At 41.1% G+C, this 21,053-nt stretch overlaps 1 protein-coding gene across 2 annotated transcripts in view; it reads right to left on the reverse strand.

The window, feature by feature from the left end:
- Nucleotides 1-6,339: 6,339 nt before the first annotated feature.
- Nucleotides 6,340-21,053, reverse strand: part of OPHN1 (oligophrenin 1) — a 383,582-nt gene continuing 368,868 nt past the window's right edge. For both annotated transcript variants that reach the window (XM_055266931.2, XM_055266932.2), the window contains 4 exons: nt 16,746-16,911; nt 15,637-15,687; nt 11,544-11,585; nt 6,340-10,294 (listed from right to left, as the gene is read on the reverse strand). In XM_055266931.2, the coding sequence (XP_055122906.1) occupies nt 11,552-11,585; nt 15,637-15,687; nt 16,746-16,911 (251 nt within the window). In that variant the 3' untranslated portion in view covers nt 6,340-10,294; nt 11,544-11,551. The remainder of the gene's footprint in view (nt 10,295-11,543; nt 11,586-15,636; nt 15,688-16,745; nt 16,912-21,053) is intronic.

A 21,053-nucleotide genomic window follows, 5' to 3' on the forward strand; every position in this document is an offset into this window, starting at 1 on the left:
CACAATGGAATAAAACTAGAAATCAATAACAAGAGAAACTTTGGAAATCATACAAATACATGGAAATTAACTAACATGCTCCTGAGTGACCACTGGGTCAACGAGGAAATTAAGAAGGAAATATTAAAATTTCTAGAAACAAATGAAAATGGAAACATACCAAAACCTATGAGATACAACAAAAGCAGTGCTATGACAGAAGTTTATAACAATAAATGCCTACGTCAAAAAAGGGAAATATTTTAAATATAAACAACCTAGTGATGTACCTCAAGGAGCTAGAAAAGCAAGAACAAACCAAACCCAAAAGTAGCACAAGGAAAGAAACAATAAAGGTCAGAGGAGAACTAAACAAAATAGAGACTAAAAAAAGTAGAAAGGATAAACTAAATGAAAAGTTGGTTTGTTAAAAAGACACACAAAATCGATAAACCATTTGTTAGTCTAACCAAAAAAAGAGAGAAGATCCAAATAAATACAATCACAAATGAAAAGGGAGACATTATAACTGATACCACAGAAGTACAAAGAACAAACATACACCAACCAACTAGAAAACTTAGAGAAAATTGATAAATTCCCAGCCACAGACAATGTACCAGGACTGAATTAAGAAGGAATAGAAAACCTGAGCAGATCAATAACAAGATTGAATCAGAAAACAAACAAACAACAACAACAAAAAACTCCCAACAAAGAAAATCTCAGGACCTGATGGCTTCACTGACAAATTCTGCCCAACTTATAAAGAAGAGCTAACACCAATTTTCCTCAAACTATCTCAAAAAAATAGAAAAGAAGAAAATTCTTTCTAACTCATTTTATAAGGCCAGCATTACACTGATACCAAAATCAGACAAAGATATAACAAAAGCATTAAACTAAGAGCCAATATCCCTGATGAACATTGACATAAAAATCCTAAACAAAATACTAGCAAACTGAATCCAACATCATATTAAAAATATAATACACCATGAACAAGTGGGATTTATCCAGGAATACAAGGGTGGTTCAACACACACAAATCAATAAATGTGATAACGTCACATCAACAGAATGAAAGACAAAATTCATATGATCATTTCAAGGGATGCAGAAAAAGTATCTGATAAAATTCAACATCTCTTCATGATACAAACTCTCAACAAACTAGGCATAGAAGGAACACACCTCAACATAATAAAACATATGTCAAACCTTCAGCTAACATCATACTGAATGGGGAAAGGCTGAAAGTCTTCCTGCAAGAACTGGAATTAAACAACGACGCCCACTTTCACCAGTCCTATTCAACATAGTACTGGAAGTCATAGCAACAACAATCAGTCAAGAGAAAGAAATAAATGGCATCCAAATTGGAAAAGAGGAAGTCTAATTGTCCTAATTTGGAGATGACACAATTTTATATTTAGAAAAATTAAAAGACTCCATCGAAGTAAAAAACCTCTTTAGAACTGATAAATTCAATAAAGTTACAGGATACAAAATTGACATACAAAAGTCAGTGGTATTTCTATACACCAATAAAGAAAGAACTGAGGCTAGGTGCAGTGGCTCACGCCTGTAATCCCAGCACCTTGGGAGGCCGAGGAAGGCAGATGGCTTCAGCCTAGGAGTTTGAGACCAGCCTGGGAAACATGACAAAACCCTGTCTCTACAAAACATACAAGAAATTAGCCAGCTGTGGTGGCACATGCCTGTAGTCCCAGCTACTTGGGAGGCTGAGGCAGGAAGATTGCTTGAGCCCAGGGAGGTTGAGGTTGCAATGAGCCATGATCACACCACTGTCCTCCAGCCTTGGTGACAGAGTGAGACCCTGTCGAAACGAAGAAAGCAAAAGAGAGAGAGGAGGGAGGGAGGGAGGGAGGGAGGGAAGGAAGGAAGGAAGGAAGGAAGGAAGGAAGGAAGGAAGGAAGGCAGGCAGGCAGGCAGGCGAGCGAAAGAGAGAGAGAAAGGAAGAAAAAAGAGAAAGAAAGAAAGAAAGAAAGAAAGAAAGAAAGAAAGAAAGAAAGAAAGAAAGAAGAAAGAAAGAAAGAAAGAAAGAAAGAAAGAAAAGAAAAGAAAAGAAAAGAAAAAGAAAGAGAAAGAAAGAGAAAGAAAAGGGAATAGCTGAAAGAAAAATCAAGGCACGATTCACAATAATCAAGATATGAAATCAACTTAAGTGTCCACCAATGGATGAATGGATAAAACGCGGTATATGTACACAATGGAATACTATTTGGCCATAACAAAAATGAAATCCTTTCATTTGCAGCCACGTGGATGGAACTTGAAGTCATTATGTTAAGCCAGACAAAGTAAGACAAATATCGCATGCACTCACACAAATGTGGGAGCTAAAAAAAGTTGATCTCGTGGAGGTAGAGAGTAGAAGGATAGTTACCAAAGGCTGGGAAGGATGGTGAGGGAGGGGAGAATGAAGAGTTTGGTTAATGGGTACTAATATAGGCTAGATAGAAGGAATAAGTTCTAACGTTTGATAGTGGAGTAGGGTGAGTAGTTAACTATGTATTTTCAAATAACTAAAAGTAAGGACTTGAAATGTTCTCAATACATCAAAATGATAAATGCTCAAGGTGATGGATATCCCAAATGCCCTGAATTCATCATTACACATTTTATGCATGTAACAAAATATCACATGTACCTCAAAACATGTAAAAAAATTATGTATCAATACACAAAGAATAACCAACACTTATGTTTGAATTTTATACCAATATTAAAAACTATTAGGAAGATCCCATGTATCATGGGAAGCCCCCAAGTGAAAATACTGTTCTAAAGAGGGCATTCCTGGGGCCACCTCGCTTGCAATGACCGTCTCCTTTTCTTCCAGCCTCTGAGAAAAGGTCTGTCACCTTCACTTTGCATTCCATTAGCCTTATAAAACCCAGCTAGTCTCTAAACTTAAAATAATCTTTCAGTAGGCTCGGCAGTGCTGATTTGTGCTGCCAGAATGCCAGGACCCCAAGGGCAAGCTTGGAGGATTAAAGGTATGAGGAACTATGAAATCAACCCGGCTTCAATCTGTCCTCTAGGAGAATTTCCCCAGGTTGGTGGATTAAGATTTTCCCAGGTGATTAGGTAAGGGAATGGTCTGGACTTGAATCCTATATTTCACATTTCCTGACTACAAGTACTTGGACAAATGATGTAACAGTGCATGTCTTTTCACCTATAAAATGGGGCTAATACCAGTACCTACCTCATAGGAATGTTACTAAAATAGAACAAATTCAGTAAACCCATGAAAAGCACTTAGAAACACATCTATCCTGTAGTAGACACCATGTGTTAGCTGTAATGGCCAAGAGATACATCAACGGGAAGCACACTTCTCATGTTGGGCCTTTGGGGAAACTGTTTCTCCCCCTTTCCCCCAGTACCTAGATAGAAGGAGACTAACTAAGTGACTGGTCACCAGCATCAAGGTACTATCTAGGAATACCATCAGCTGCTAAAGATCCCCCCTTGCACTCCTGCTACCACTTCCTTTGATGTGCTGCTAAATTGTCTCTGTGTGTATTTGAGAGATGGGAGAGGTTGAACAACCCTGGCGTTTCTAACTGCCCATGTAGGTGACATATAAATGATCATTTTATCCTTCCCTAAAATTAAGGTTTCACAACCACGTGTCTTCAGACTGAAAGGCAGGGCTTCTGTTGGCAGCTACTTCATGCCTATTGTAAGCAGCTATTATGGCCCCTAAGAAGATTCTACGTCCTACTCCCCATGACTATGATTACATGGCAAAAAGAATATCGAAGATGTGATTAATGTTACTATTGACCTTAACATAGGAAGACTATCCTGTATTATTGGGGTGAACCCAATGAAATCACCCCAATGAAGGGGCGAGGCCTTAACAGCAGAAGCAGAAGAGTGGAAGTCAGAGAGATGCAAGAGAGAGAAAGCAAAAGGACTGAAATGTTGCTGGCTTTAAGATAGAGATGTCTAAGAAATGGGGACTTTAGTCACAGAACAACCAGTGAGCTTGGAAGAGAACCCCAAGCCCCAGATAACAACCACAGGCCTGGCTGATACCTTGGCTTTAGCTCAGTGAAACCATAAGCAGAAAATCCCGCCATGCTATCCCAAACTTCTGACCTACAGAAATTGTGAGATAAATACATGGTGTTTTGAAAAGCTACTAAACTTGCGATAATTTGTTATAGCAGCAATAGAAGACTAATACAATGCCTCTGGCCTCAACTTGTACATTTGTCAAATTGGGGCAAAAATACCTTGTGCTCCCTACCGTAGGGAGATATTATGAGGACAACATAAGGGGAATTAAGGATGCTCTGCAAAGTTTGAAGTCATACACTGTTATATCCTCCAAACGGAAAAAAATAATCTGTTTTGAAGTAATTGAATCAAAGCAATTAAGAGCTGAGAGTTTGGAGTGCTACGTCTCCTCCCCTAGAGAAGCAGGGAAGCATAGGAGAAATCTGACAACCTAGGGCACAGTCTTATTTCTCAGCTATGTGATCTTGGGCAAGTTATGTCACCTTTCTGAGCCTCATTAAAATGTGGATAATCATCTTTGCTCTGACTAGATGATATGGCTGTTAAGGTTCAAATGAAGTGATCAGCATGAACATGTGATGGAAACAAAGCACCCAGATGGGAAGCCTATCAGTCCTCCCCACTGTGTGCCCTGCCACTGGAAGCAGGTATCTTGATACTGGTGATCACCCAAAAAAGTAGTGTTGAAAAACCCTTGTGCTAGTAGTACTCTGAGCACCTGTTTTCTGCCCCTGGCTCTGGCGTGTGGCCTTAAGCAAGACCCTTACCCCTCTCAGTATGTTTCTCCATCTCTAATTGATTAGGTTATAGTCAGTGGTCTTTAACTAATGGGCATCAGAATCACCTGCAGATGAGTGGCAGATGCAGGGAGTGGTAGTATTCCCTGTTTTGTAAGTCCCTTTTGCCCCCTCAAAAGACCCAAGTCAGAGGAACTTATGAATCGTTCAAAGTAAAGCTTATTTAGAATACATAAATTGATTCGTCAGCATGTGGTACAAAGCAGCAGCTTGTTCAAAGCAGTTTGGATGCCTTGTTATACTTTAATTAAACTACTGGCCAATTTCAAGCTGGCTACCTAGATCATGCCCCTTCTAGTTCCCTGTGGTTTCCATTCATGTTGCTTTGCCATCACTGTGAACTTTCCTCCTGAATTACCCCTTCTTATGTAAACTGAAGGTGTGAAACTAGGGCCAGAAAAAGGCCAGTGGAGTTGCCCATGTTTTCATTACAATGTAGGCTGCGGTATAATTAACATCACAAAATAACAGAATATCAAAGCTGAAAAGATCCTTTGAGAGTACCTGGTTTACAGGCAGAGAATTTGAGGCCTAGAGAGGGAGAGGGATTTGCTCAACATTAAGGGGAGGCAATGATAGCACTGATTCTGGACCATGAGGGCTCCTGAAAGGATCTCTTCCCATGGCCTCATGTTGTCTTTCCACTGCTTCCACTGCTCAGAGATTTGAAAGCCAAGTACTTTTCAGTCTTCTTATTCCCCAGGCTGGTTTCACTATTCTTTGAGGTGGAGAAACTTTGTCATCAAAGCACATGTATAAAGGAATGCAAAAAAGCAGGCAACTATGACTCAATCTTTGTACCCACTCCCAACATACCAGATCATCCTTATCCACCACTTTTGGTCTTTGTCTCACCAAAAGGACTCCTTCCTCAAGCTGCTTTGCTGTCTCAAATACCTCATATCAGTGTTTCTCACACTTTAATGTGCATAGGAGTCTCTTGGGGATCTTGTGAAAGTACAGATTCTGATTCCAGATGCTGGAGTGGGTTCCGAGAATCTGCATTTCCAGTAGGCTCCCAGGTTACGCTTATGCCAAGGCTGATGACGAACCACATTTTGAGTAGCAAGACTTAAAGAAGTTTATCATTCCTATTTCCAAGAATCTTCTCCAGTTACCCTAGGGATTTCTTTTCTTTACTACTGGGGGCTGTGAATTGTATTAGAAATGGAAATGGGAAGGCCTCTGTAGTTTCCAGTTAACCTAGCTGTGTAATCTTGGACAAATTATTTCTCAGCTCCCCAAGCCTCAAGTTTCCTTATCTGTAAAATGGGCCTGTCACCTGTCACAAAATGATGCTGTGAAGCCTGAGGGAACTGCGAGGCCATTGTTCAAAGTAGACTGTAAATGGAGACTCCTAGGTGCAAAAGAACTCTTTACTTAGGTTTCCTTAGATTTGCAGAAGTCAACACAAGCAGTAGGTAGTGAGTGGTTCCATGTACCATCATGCCTCAATGATATGCTCAAAGATTGTTTCCATGACAAAACTGCAGATGGAGGCCACTTATATTAGACAGTCTACATACTTTATTGAAAGTCACATGAATGAGCCCCAGGATCTCATTTGTTCTATTATTTTGATATAGCATATGTCTTTCACACAGGCCATTTTTCTAGCGCTCTACTAATGTCCTTGGCATCAAGAGCTTCATTTCCCCCAGGAAAATGAAGGCTTTTCTTTATCGAAAACTGATCTTTAAGGTATCTTGATTCTCTCTGAAATTTTTTATTATTTCTGATGTTTTTTTCTGAGCTTGTAATGTGTCAAGGCCACTTATCTGCAGCTACCTTAAAAGTAGTGTAATTGATCTATGTTCTCTCAAAAGCAATTTTTTCCTAGTCACAGAACTATTTCTTCTTTTACTACTTTATTTCTTCTAGTTATTACAGAATCAAAGAACTTCTTGAAAAGAGAATACTTTCCCATGATAACCAATTACTTTAGAAATACTCTGCATGACACTATAATTGAAATTAGATGCTAAGTTTTGTCCCTCAGTGGCTGAACACCCCCAACATTTTAAAAAACAAAAACTTCAAAAATAAAAATTCAATATTTCTTTTTGTAAGCCATCTCTTGATTTTGCAATCACCACAGAAAAATTTGTAGAGATTTAACCCCAATACATCAAGTACTGCAGAGGCACCAAGACCTTTTCCGCTTCTAAAACTGCATTTGTGGATGTCACTAGTCTCTTAGGCTGAAACTGAAACTGCCCATGCTACAACCTTGGCGAAGTATGGAGACACCTGTGAGGACCTTTTTACTTTTTGAAAAATGGCAAGCCAAGGACTTAACAATTACCAACTAAAACACAAATCCTTCACTTCACAAAATAAAATTAGATGATCATCTTAAAAACATTACCAAATGTGTAAGCTGAATATGAAGAGAAAGCCTAAATCAGGAATATCTTCCAGCCCAGTTTGCATTTCCATATAAACTGAACCTGCATCCCCTCCCTCCTTCAAATGTTTGCCTTTCAATATTTTGTTAGGCAGGCAAGAGTCAAGAGTCATGCCAACTCTAGTAATGTGGCCTCTGTTCAAACACCTACCACAGTGTGGCAAAGGGAAAACAGCATGGGCTAAGAGTGGCCTGGATTCAAATCACAGTTCTTTTATTTACTTTCTATGTGCCCTTGGGTTGGTTACTTTAGCCCCCTGGGCCATAATTTCTTTCTCTGTAAAATGAGAAGAATACTTGCATGTATATGAAACACTAAGCACTTAATAAATATGTGCTTAATAAATGTTAGGTTCTTTGTTATCCCTGCCAGTTCATCACTTTCAGTTCAGCCATTGCCAGATTCTCTAACTTGCCGGCCAAGGTATGTTGATAATTTCCTATAGCTGCCACTCTTCTATTATCACCCTCTTCCCGTAGCCTCTGCAGAATGACTACCCATCCATTAAGCTTAGGCCAAGTCAGTCTCATTCTATGATAGCATGCCTTGCCACAGAAGCTTTTTGCACTTTAAGTCAGAGTGCCAAAGGCAGGTGTTGAGATTCATTCTTTGGCACTCTTAAGGTATAGACCAGAGCAAGGGCAGAGCTACTCAGCCACTGCTCCCTGGCCTCCAGGCAGACTGCTGGTCCCCAGCTCTCCAAGATAGGCCCTTGATCTGTGTCCCAGGCAACACACAGCAATCTCATGACATTTCTGGGACATATTTTCTACTGGGATCACAGCAGCTTTCTAGGGCTCTCAATAATCTTCCAATGTTTGCATTGGTGATTGTGGTATTTTCCCCCAAGAAAACCAGAGTCAAACCATGTCTCTTTAAAGGGACTGTGGCCCTATTAGCCATGCTTTCATGGCCAAAATCTGCACACCTGTCTGCTTTATTCAGGACAGAGCAGGGAGGCCACAGCCCTGAAACAAGGGCTCAAAAATCACTTCCTAGGTGAGGTCAGTAAGGCCTCACAGAGACTACTGTTGGGGGCAAGCAGCAGGCGAAATGATGGTCACTTGACTCTTACCCCTGGTTTCTTAGCAACCTGGCCTTTGAGACTGGGTACAGTGGAGTGAGTTCAATGGGGCCACCTGGATATGCCTTGATTTAGAATGGCATCAAGTTTCCACTCAATTACTTTCAAAAAGGCTCTCGGTGTACTTGGCCTTACATGTTCCTAACTCACCAATAAATCATGTTTGGAATTCAGTCTTGAAAATGACTACTGCCTTTCAGTAGCACTGTTCCAAATGCATCTCTGAGTGGGTTTGCACACGAGTGTGCATGCACTCACTTTCTCTTTATCTAGGTTTCTCTGTCAGTACTATAATCAGTGCACTAACAGGGCCTTGGTAGAAGAGTGCAAGTAGGAAAGCTCTTTCCCTCACACTGGGCAACATTATAATTATACAGACTCTACAGACAAGCTACGGCCCAGGCATCGGCATAGAAACAAGTACTGATGCTCTTTCCAGCAACTTCCCTTCAACAAACAGGAATTAGAAATGTCCATTCCTCAGATTTCTGCCCCATTACACCAATTTTTAGGTCCTTTCCAATAATAGAGATAGCAAATGAAAGGGACCTGGCAAGGGCTTATGTCTTAACATTTTTCACTTGGTGGCAAATATTCAAGAAAAAGGGTAAAAGCCAACCCCCAGAAATGATGGCCACTAAAGCCACAAACCACAAGGTCCCTTGCTAGATAAGTGTGATATAATGGGGAAAAAAAAACTTGCATAGGAGCCTGGGACCTGAGATCTTGTCCTGGTGTGATCACTACCTTGCTCTGCCTCAGTTCCCCCAACTGGAAACTGGGCAGTTAGACTAAATCATTTTGAAAAGCCCTTCCAATCAAGGGCTTATATGGATTGTAAAAAGAGTATTTTACTCACGTGCTGTGGTTCTTAACTTTTTTGGGTCACGAGCCCATTTGAAATTTAGCAGAACATTATGGACTATCTCCTCAGAAAGGGCATATTGTCATGGAATTGTGCATACCATCTCGGGGCATCATGGAGTTTCTGAGTCCATGGACACTGGGTTAAGAACTGCTTTTTTCAGGAGATAAAAGGGTTTATGTGCAGAAGGCAAACATGAAGCAACAGTGACAGCTGTCTGGCCTTAATCCACCTTAACAATTTTTTTAGCATTTGACCCCAAAATAGAACTCCTACAGGACCAAACACAGTCTCCTTTTTTAAAAAAGAAATGTGTTCAGCTTTTGTTTGTTTCTTGATTGCTTGACAGGAAGCTGTCAAAAAAAAAAGGAGAAAGAATAATCCAAATAGACCTAGGCTTTTACATGCAAAACATGCTTTGCAGATTTGTCCTAAGTGGCTGCATGTAACGGCAGGAAGGCCACCTTCCTAAGTCCACATGGAGGGGCTGCGGGGGCATCACTCATCCCACTCATAGCCCCGCAGGAGCAGACAGGCTCTTGGCAACATACTGCAGCACCAGAGCGCCAACACGGCACCAGTGTCCATATCCTCAGTAGGAGACATGTTGAGATTCTCCAATGTTCAGCAAACATTTCTATTCCCTTCCAACCAAGGCAAGCAATGGCCCCAACTCAAGTGGCCTTCAGTTCAAGGTAAGACCCCTGAGATCAGTCTTTAGCCCCAAATCTCTCAGAGTTCAATGGCCCTCTGAGGAAGCAGGAAGTTCAGGGAAGAGTTGAAAACTGAGCTCCCCTCTTCGACTCAGGTAAGTGGATACCTTGGTTTTGGCAGAGTCTGGCTTGAGGGAGTCCAGCTCTTCACAGTGTTATAGGAACTCAAAACAGACCTTCTGAGGGGATGAAGACTGAATACAAAGGAGATATAAACACCTGTCTAGGACATATGCTCCTTATTTTATGGCCTCCCAGAGAGAGTCTGAAAGTGCAAGGCTAGGAAGGAGCTGCTCTTCAACACAAAATGACTCCGCACACAAAGGTTTGAAGAAGAAAGACTCTTTCAGAACCTGGAAAGGGTCCTCTGAGGCCAAGGCTTTTAAAACCTGAAAGAGAAAGAAGAGAGTAGGGAATTAGCGAGGACTGGTCAAGTACTTAACAGCCACTGATCAGTGGGGCTTCTCTTGGTAGGTAGCTAAGCCTGTAATTGGTAGCTCATCTTCTGAGCAACAGCGGATTGCTGGGCAAAGGCTCTTACAAGTCAGATCTCATGAAACAGGCCTAAGATGGTGCTATGACCAGGGCTGGACACTTTGTGCCTTTGACCTCAACTCAAACTCCCCAAAATCTACGTGGAGAAACAGAAGCCTGATACTAGAACCTCTGAGATTTCTTCCCACATCATGCCCACTACCTTTATGGTCATACAATAACTATAAACATCCTTTTAACAGGGACTTCACCTCCTTAGGGGCTGATAAGGAGAAGTTTATCTACCCACAGACCTCTGAGGACTGGCAGTGAAAGGGAAAAAAAGAAGGTTAGGGAGCACATGAAAAGCCAAGCTCCAGATACTTGGATCTCATTTATGTGTGTTATCAGGTCACATCATGCCAGCAATCTGATAGTCAAACAATCAGAACTCCTATGGTAGAGAAAGGAATTTCCCTGACCTCTGAGTCTCCTGTGACCTTTGCAAGTCCCTTATCCCCTCTGAACTTCAGTTCCTTTATTTGTTGAGTTAGAACACATATTATCCTCCCTTCTCCTGGCATGTGATATGCATCAAATGAAATAATGAATGTGAAAGTGCTTTGCATTGGACAAACATAAAGGACTAAGAATGAAGGTTCAGGTGGGTAAGACTGAAATAATGATTTGGTCTGCAGGAATGAATCCATCTACAGACACTAAGGTAGCCTCTTGGTATCTGTTATAATATCAAAAAGGATGTTCCTGGTTTCCTTAAAGGCCCGAGAGGTGTCAGAGTTAGAAGGTTCCAACCTTCTCATTTTAGAAACTGGGAAACTGAGGCTCAGAGAAGGAAATGTACTTTCCCAAAATGTCACAACCTAGGATTCTTAATAAATTTGATTCAAAGGCAATCTGTAAAAGCGTGCCATAGTTTGGCTAGGAGAAAAAGAAACGAAAGAGGAAGGTTACTTAAAATCACACAAAACCTTGGAATTGAAAGTCACTAAATTTAAGGGTCATGCAGTCATAGGGTAATGAACTGAGGCATAGAAGTGAGTTCCCACCCTTCTGATCTACATGTTATTCCAGTCCTCAAATCAGATCCTGTAATGAAGGCTTACGTGGAACAAGGTTCTGTAATCAGGGATGGGGACTACATACCTGTAGCCTCAACTTTCATCTCCAGGAAGTCTGCCTTGAGAACTGTGGATAAAGAAAGACATTTCACTAAGATTCTAGAAATCAGGACTGGAAAGGTAAATTGGGGGAATGGGGGACACTTCCAGCCAGTGCTAAAGAGGTCATTTGAAAAATGGAGAAGTGATTCAGCCCAGATGTTTCAAAACATTTAGCTCCATGCTTACAGTTGGGGCTCCTTCTCTGGCAGGCTTAAAGAGACGTGAAGACATCTTTCAGGCACCAGAACAATTCTCTGAGTACCAGACTATGTGAAGCTTGGAGAACCCAGGGAAGCTGGCCGCAGACCACAAACTACATTCTGTGATGATCTCTAACAGGGATAAGGGTGAGGACACAGACAAGTACCATGTGAAAGATGAATCCTCCTTTGCCTAGAAGACCAAACCAACCTTGTCCAGCCTCTTGATGTGCTTGGATTAGTTCTAAATTACCCATGTCTGGCGACAGCTGGGGGACGAGAAAATCTTGGCAAATGAAACCCACTATAGTGTGGCCAGAGCATTGCGTACAACAGCTGGTCCCCAGGGTTATGTCCTCAATCTTATGTTTTTCTCTTCTCTCCAGTCTGTTTGTTTACACTTACTCCCTGGAGGATCTTATTCCCATCCATGGTTTCAATTGCCACCAAATACTAGGGACCTCCCCACAACAGGCTACTATTCATATTGTAGCATATGTGACTAGCCCCACTCCCCAGACTTATATAGTGGCTATACTCATATTTCCACCCCAAAATCTATGTATACGTACATCCAGCTCCAACTGCTAACCTAAGTTGCAGTTATCCACTGAACATCTCTACATAAGTCTCAAAGGGTCTTTAAAAAATTTGTATAAATTTAACAACTGTGTCTTCAAAATCAGTGTCCAAAATTGAGCTCAGCATCTTTCCCATAAAACCTGCTTCTCCATGATTAATTATTGTACCATCTACTTAAGTGCCCAAGTTAGACTTTTCTCTTTCTCAGTTCATCAATGTTCCATGTTTGAAAATGTAGCAAGGTCTTACTGAGTCTTTCTCAAATCTGTCCCTTCTGTTCCATTCCCACTGAGAATGCCATAGGCCAGGGCTTCCCCGACTCTTGCCAGGACAATTAGTCTCCTTAACTGGTCTCCAGTCTTTACTCTCCCATCTATCTTTCCCACTACCAAAGTGATCTTTTTACAACTTGGTCAGCTCAGAATGTAACTGTCATTCTTGAAATTCTCCCCCCCTTTCTATGACTCATCTGCATATGGACTGCAGTATAAAGACCAAGCACCTTAGTATGTTATACAATGCCTTCATGATCTGGCTCCAATCCATCTTTCTGGTCTCACTCCCAGCTAAGCTTCCCTCTTTTCACTCCCACATTCTAGCCACAGTGGAACACTAATAACTTCTGAAACCATAAGCTGTTGGGCCTCTTTGAAATGTCCTCACCTCCTTTATGTTCTTGATGAGCCACTACTCATTTTCTTCTTAGTTATTTATGCTTAAATTGTGTAAGGGAAATGAATAAGGGGGTGATGTCATTCAAACGCTAGGCTATAGTCAGGTATACAAATGGGGACCAAAAAGGGGCAAGACAAAGTTTAAAAAGATCATCATTTTCATTAGAGATGAGAGAAGAACTTAGCAACAATGACCATAGATGGGACTGACTGGTCTGAGGATCTTGATCAGAGGCCAACCTGTGGAAGCACTGATGCAAGTGGTGGTTACAAGGTGGAGGCCTAGATGGAAGGGATGCTTTCCCTATGTGGATGCTGAGTGGGAGGAGCCTGTGGGTACCCAGGATGGTAGCTCATGACATACTGGAGAGCAAGTGTACCTACTTTGGTCTTACCTACATTCCTGCCAAAATGGAATCTAGGAATAAAGAACAGGATTAAATCTAGGTTCTAGAAGCCCAGATGTAGGCTGGGTAGCGTGATACTCTAGCCTGAAGTGCCTGCTTTGGCCATAGCCCCTGTAGGTTGTGGTTGATCTAAGGCTTCCTCGAGCACTGGCTGACAAAGCCCAGCCCACTGGTAGTGGCTACCAATCTGTTCACACTCTCAACACCAGTTTGGCTATAGCTTCCCTCTTGTAAGTCTACCTGCCTTAAAAGTTCTATTGGACTTTCTTCATGCTTCTTACATATTTCCTTCTCAATGCCTTGGTTTCCTGTCCAAACTTGCAGATCAATAACTCGCCCCACAACATTTTTTCTATCTAGTTCTATTCTTTTTTCAAGCCCCAGCTCATATATCACCTCCTCTAAAAAGCTTCCCTGTAGACATATCCAGTTCATTCCAGTTTACATCATTCTATTTCCTTGTTATTTATTTCTCAAGTGGCTTATTCTAGGTAGGCATAGGCCACCTTATTAAGAATATTTGAGACTCTCTTCGTCTCCCTTTTTCCTTTCTTTTTCTTTTCTCAAGAGAGATATTTGACTAAGCTTACTTAAAAAACTTCTGAGGTGAAAACTTTTATCTTCATGCTATCAGCAAGAGAAATCTGGGGCCTTGATCTGACTTTCATCTGCTATGGTAGAATGAATGGTAAATTATTGTCTAAGGAGAATTTGGCCCAGCCTGAGGTTCCAGGTGGCTCACTGACAAGCAGAGCTAGAATGAACTGCTGTGCAGAATCATGTTCTAGTGAGTCAGTTCCCATAGTTTTGACTAGAGGATGGAAAATCTACCCCAACTCCACTGCTGGGAAAGGTATATTGTTCTGCTTTTAACTGACCACCTAGAAGAGTTCTGCTCCTGTCACCTGTTAGGAAGAACAATTTCAAACTCTCTGATAACCAAGAAGGAACAAATACAAAAGAGTCCCTGAAGGCTAACCAAATATTTCTCCAGATGTTCTAGTCCAAAGGGTCCTAAATTCCAGGCCTTGGACAGTCTGTACCAGCATTTGAGAAGTTTTAATAACAAACTAATGGAAAAGAAGAAAGGGAGGGAAGGAAAAAACAAAATAAAACAAAAAATCATATTCCCAGGCCTCACTACTAGAGATTCTGTTTTAGTGGGTCTAGAATGAAATCCAGGAATATGTGACCATTTTCTCCATGTTTCCAGGTGACTTAGATGTGCAGCCAGTTTGAGAACCACTGCCTAAGTCCAATGTTTACCTTTGAAATGGGGGCCCTAAGGCTGTTTATGTTAGAGTGTAATATTCTACATATCCCTGTCAGCTGCCCTTTGAGTATATAATGGAATATAAGTAAGTAAACTAACAAAAACATAGAGCCACATTGGGTGTAAAGTCTTTGAGATACTGCTTGGTGTGTGTTCACATGCATATGCACACACAAGTGTGCACATACATATGTGCTTGTGAGAGAGAAAAGAGAAAGATGAGCAGAGAGAAAGATGAAGAAATGGAGAGGCAAAGAGACAACAGATACAAAGAGACACAGGAAGAGAAAAACAGAGACATATAGAGTGACATGAACAAAGAAACAGACAGATAAAGACAACTATGGGGACACAGGCAAAGAAACACAGACAGAAAGAGATTGAGAATGACAGAGACACTGGCTGGGTGCGGTGGCTCACGCCTGTAATCCCAGCGCTTTGGGAGGCTGAGTCGGATGGATCACCTGAGGTCAGGAGTTCGATACCAGCCTGGCCAACATGGCAAAACCCTGTCTCTACTGAAAATACAAAAATTAGCTGGGCATGATGGCACGCACCTGTAGTCCCAGCTACTAGGGAGGCTGAGGTGGGAGGATCACTTGAACTCGGGAGGTGGAGGTTGCAGTGAGCCAAGATCGTGCCACTGCACTCCAGCCTGGGCAACAGAGTGAGACACCATCTCAAAAAATAAAAATAAAAAAAAAAGGACAGAGACACCAAGTGAGAAAAAGAATATGAGAGAGACAAATAGACACACAGGTGAACAGGTGAGAGACAGATAGAGATGGAGAGACAGAGTTGGGGGAGAGAAAGTGACAGGCAGAGACAGAGCTGTAGAGAAACAAAAAAAGAGAGAATGTTAGAGTGAGCACAATTGCATGCTAAGGATGCAGTTATTAAAAGGCGATTTGGTTTCTCTTTTGTCACCTCCATCTCTTACCTTCCTGTTTTCCGGGAAGCTGTTTCAAAAAACCTGGTCCTGGAAGCCACCCTGCAAACAGAAGCCAACCAAGTCCCATAAGTTGCTTTGGTATACACGTGAGAACCAATGGCCAACAGAAAGGACAGGAGACTCTGAACCAGATGGGACACCAATGCCAGCCCCTGCCTTTGCTGGCAAAGGCCCTACACATCCAAATGTGAAATGGCCCAGAGCCCATAGGCACCCCTAAGGCCATAGCTGACACTCTTTATCCCCATTGCTTCAGAATGGTCTGAGTATGTTGCTGAGTCAGGCTCTTCTTGGGGGAAATAAATGAAACCAGTCTTGATTTCAAAGTATAATTGTTGGCTTTTTGTAAATATACTGAGCTAATTAGTCAAAGCTGTGGAGGCTTTGTTCTTCTTTTTCTCCAATTTTACAATTATGGAAAACAAGAAACACAAGAAAAAGGAAGACCAGGAGGTAGTATACTGAGAACGGTCCCAGTCAATAAAGAGAAGACAGGCAAGCGCATTGTGGCCAAGCAAAGCTGGTCCCTGAGCACTGCTGTAGTCCCACCCTAGCTGCTCCTTCCCTGGTTCCTTGGCTTGCGGCCCAGCCTCAGGAAGGCCTGTTGCACATCAGCTCAGCTCCCACCCTGTAAGAGGCTCTCTGGAGAACCAAAGTCATTTTGAAAAAAAAAATTTTAAATCATACCCTTTGCTTAAAATAAAAGCCTCAAGCATAAGTACAATGAACGAATCTGTTCATTAAATTACTTTTAAAACCAGTAGAAATAACAAGAAAAAAATTTTTTTAAATGTCCTGAGCCAAGGAAGCTAAAATCAGAAGGTAATAATATCACCATACAGAGATAAAGGAAGCTAAGAAAAATGGGTCTCCTAGCAGGTACTAAGAATCAAAGGTTTCAGCTTTAGAGAAATCCCTCAGCTTTGAGCATTGAGTGGAATACTCCCAACAGGGCTGGCCTATGATATTTCCCGAGACTATAAAGTGAAGGATGCCCCAGGGTTGTGCACTGTATACCCTTAATATGGTGATCCTGAAAGCATTCCTAGTAGCCTAGGACAGGCCTTCTGTCAAGTTTGAGGTACAACCCTACTTACACAGATGATGTGATTTCCCCCGCATTGCCAGCCACAATATCTGGCTTTGGTTCTGGCTTTTGGGGAGTAGCTGCCCGGCAGGGAGGATCTGGGGGCCTCACTGGGGGGCGGATGATGGTTGGCTTTTCTCCTGGAGGCCGCACTTTGCTGAAACTGTCAGCATCCCCTGGAAGAGAAAATGATACCAGGAACTTGGATGGTTAGCCAAACAGAACACTACTCATGAGCAGGCACCCAATAAGAGAGTTACCTGGGCCAGCTTCCTTGGCCTCCATTTCTTCTTGGTGACTAACAACTCTGGCTATTTTTTTTTTTTTTTGTAATTTTTCTGGCAACTGTCCCTTCAGAAAGTCTATATTTGAACCCCAGCTCTGGAGTTTCAGATATCTTGGGTGTGTCATATCCATTCCCTAAGTCTCAGTTTCCCCAGCTATATAATAAAGATCCACAATATATTATCTTACAGAGATAGTGGGAGGATTAAATCAGGTACTAATATGTTTAGTGCAGGGCCAGGTACATAGTAGGTGCTTACTAAATGTCTGATGATGATGAATTTGAATTGCTTAAATTCATCATCACTGAAATCCAGGTCCTTTTCACTTAGGCCTTGACTATTATAGTTGTCTTCTAACTCACTTTCCTGCCTCTGTGTCTTTAGTTTCCTTGTCAGTTAGTACAAAATAAATATAAATACTTTTTAAATAAGATGGTTCTAGTAGGACTGTAGTGAAACAGGTAAACTCACACATTGCTGGTGGCAACGTGAACTGGGCTTATTTTATCTAGAGGGTATCAAGGATTCTGGAACAATATGGATGAAATACAAAATCATACATATGAGACGGTTCATACTCGTTGATCCAGTAATTCTGCTTTTGGGAACACGCCCAAATGGACTAATACAAGAGGCAAAAAAAAAAAAAAAACTTAAGAAAAAGCAATTGGCACAAAAACATGTATCTTATCAGAAAAAAAAATCAGACCTAACCATAAAGACTAAACAAACAATTCAATTCATACAAGCGTTTAACCAATACATATTATGTGTGAACTGCCAAAACTTTAGACCAGGTCAAAACAAAAACAGGCATACAAAATAATATCAAGTGAAAAAAAAGTCCACAGAAAGTGCTCATGGCCTGATGAAGACCATACTGAAATAGACATGTACATAACTATGCAAGGGTGTTAGTGGATCTTGATATTCATCCATTTTTTTCTACAAAAATATTTACAGTAAATGTAAAAACATACTAAATTGAATCTACATAATACAACTATAAAATTTAAGTATTTTTACACTGTTTTTCTGCTCTTTAAAGACTTTCCCAACAGCTCTAAAATGTAGAAGATAAAAGTTTAAACTCCTTCACAGAAAATCAAGGCCGTCCTTGAGCTGGTCCCGTATTATTGTCCCAAGCACTAACCCTGGATTTTAACTATCAGTTCTACTCTAATCAAACTGGTCTGCCCCATTAAGGCAAACCCTTGACTCTTTTTTTTTTTTTTTTTTTTTTTTTTTTTTTTTTTTTTTTGGAGTTCTTCAGCGTGGCTCCCGGGAATCTGAATTTCTTTTTTTTTTTTTTTATTATTATTATTATTATTTTTATTATACTTTAGGGTTTTAGGGTACATGTGCACAATGTGCAGGTTTGTTACATATGTATCCATGTGCCATGTTGATTTCCTGCACCCATTAACTCGTCATTTAGCATTAGGTGTATCTCCTAATGCTGTCCCTCCCCCCTTCCCCCACCCCACAACAGTCCCCGGAGCGTGATGTTCCCCTTCCTGTGTCCATGAGTTCTCATTGTTCAATTCCCACCTATGAGTGAGAACATGCGGTGTTTGGTTTTTTGTCCTTGCGATAGTTTACTGAGAATGATGTTTTCCAGTTTCATCCATGTCCCTACAAAGGACACGAACTCATCATTTTTTATGGCTGCATAGTATTCCATGGTGTATATGTGCCACATTTTCTTAATCCAGTCTATTGTTGTTGGACATTTGGGTTGGTTCCAACTCTTTGCTATTGTGAATAGTGCCGCAATAAACATACGTGTGCATGTGTCTTTATAGCAGCATGATTTATAGTCCTTTGGGTATATACCCAGTAATGGGATGGCTGGGTCAAATGGTATTTCTAGTTCTAGATCCCTGAGGAATCGCCACACTGACTTCCACAATGGTTGAACTAGTTTACAGTCCCACCAACAGTGTAAAAGTGTTCCTATTTCTCCACATCCTCTCCAGCACCTGTTGTTTCCTGATTTTTTAATGATGGCCATTCTAACTGGTGTGAGATGGTATCTCACTGTGGTTTTGATTTGCATTTCTCTGATGGCCAGTGATGAGGAGCATTTCTTCATGTGTTTTTTGGCTGCATAAATGTCTTCTTTTGAGAAGTGTCTGTTCATGTCCTCTGCCCACTTTTTGATGGGGTTGTTTGTTTTTTTCTTGTAAATTTGGAACCAAAAAAGAGCCCGCATCGCCAAGTCAATCCTAAGCCAAAAGAACAAAGCTGGAGGCATCACGCTACCTGACTTTAAACTATACTACAAGGCTACAGTAACCAAAACAGCATGGTACTGGTACCACAACAGAGACATAGATCAATGGAACAGAACAGAGCCCTCAGAAATGATGCCGCATAGCTACAACTATCTGATCTTTGACAAACCTGACAAAAACAAGAAATGGGGAAAGGATTCCCTATTTAATAAATGGTGCTGGGAAAACTGGCTAGCCATATGTAGAAAGCTGCAACTGGATCCCTTCCTTACACCTTATACAAAAATTAATTCAAGATGGATTAAAGACTTATATGTTAGACCTAAAACCATTAAAATCCTACAAGAAAACCTAGGCAATACCATTCAGGACATAGGCGTGGGCAAGGACTTCATGTCTAAAACACCTAAAGCAATGGCAACAAAAGACAAAATCGACAAATGGGATCTCATTAAACTAAAGAGCTTCTGCACAGCAAAAGAAACTATCATCAGAGTGAACAGGCAACCTACACAATGGGAGAAAATTTTTGCAACCTACTCATCTGACAAAGGGCTAATATCCAGAATCTACAATGAACTCAAACCCTTGACTCTTACTTCTAAGTGAGACAGAGTCTGGAGTTTTGTAGACGTGGCTTTCAGACCTTGTTCTGCTGCTTCCAAGTTATAGGACCCTAGACAGGTACTTCACCTCTATGACTGTAAATTTCCTCATCTGCGAAATGAGTATAAAAACCCCTCCTCTTCATGCAGCCAACAGACACATGAAAAAATGTTCATCATCACTGGCCATCAGAGAAATGCAAATCAAAACCACAATGAAATACCATCTCACACCAGTTAGAATGGTGATCATTAAAAATTCAGGAAACAACAGGTGCTGGAGAGGATGTGGAGAAATAGGAACACTTTTACACTGTTGGTGGGAGTGTAAACTAGTTCAACCACTGTGGAAGTCAGTGTGGCGATTCCTCACGGATCTAGAACTAGAAATACTATTTGACCCAGCCATCCCATTACTGGGTATATACCCTAAGGATTATAAATCATGCTACTATAAAGACACATGCACACATATGTTTACTGCAGCACTATTCACAATAGCAAAGACTTGGAACCAACCCAAATGTCCATCAATGATAGACTGGATTAAGAAAATGTGGCACATATGCACCATGGAATACTATGCAGCCATAAAAAAGGATGAGTTCTTGTCCTTTGTAGGGACATGGATGAAGCTGGAAACCATCATTCTGAGCAAACTATTGCAAGGACAGAAAACCAAACACTGCACATTCTCACTCATAGGTGGGAATTGTACAATGAGAACACTTGGACACAGGAAGGGGAACATCGCACATCGGGACCTGTCATGGGGTGGAAGGAGGTGGGAGGGATAGCATTAGGAGATATACCTAATGTAAATGATGAGTTAATGGGTGCAGCACACCAATATGGCACATGTATACATATGTAACAAACCTGCACGTTGTACACATGTACTTTAGAACTTAAAGTATAATTTTAAAAAGAAAGAAAAAAAAACCCTCCTCACAAGGGTGATTTTAAGGACTCAATTAGATGACCTATAGACAATGCCTAGTATACAGCAGAGGTAAGTAAGTGTCAGACTCTGTCCTGCTTCTTGCCCTGTATGTGTCCCTATTTTTATGTCTCCTGTGTATTATAACCATTCCTCAAGACCCAGCTAAAATCTCAACCCTCTGAACACCCTAGTAGGTATATGTAATTTACATCCATGTAAATGTTCATGAAGTTCTTATATATTAAT

Source organism: Symphalangus syndactylus, chromosome X (assembly GCF_028878055.3).
Source record: "Symphalangus syndactylus isolate Jambi chromosome X, NHGRI_mSymSyn1-v2.1_pri, whole genome shotgun sequence".
NCBI lineage: Eukaryota > Metazoa > Chordata > Mammalia > Primates > Hylobatidae > Symphalangus > Symphalangus syndactylus.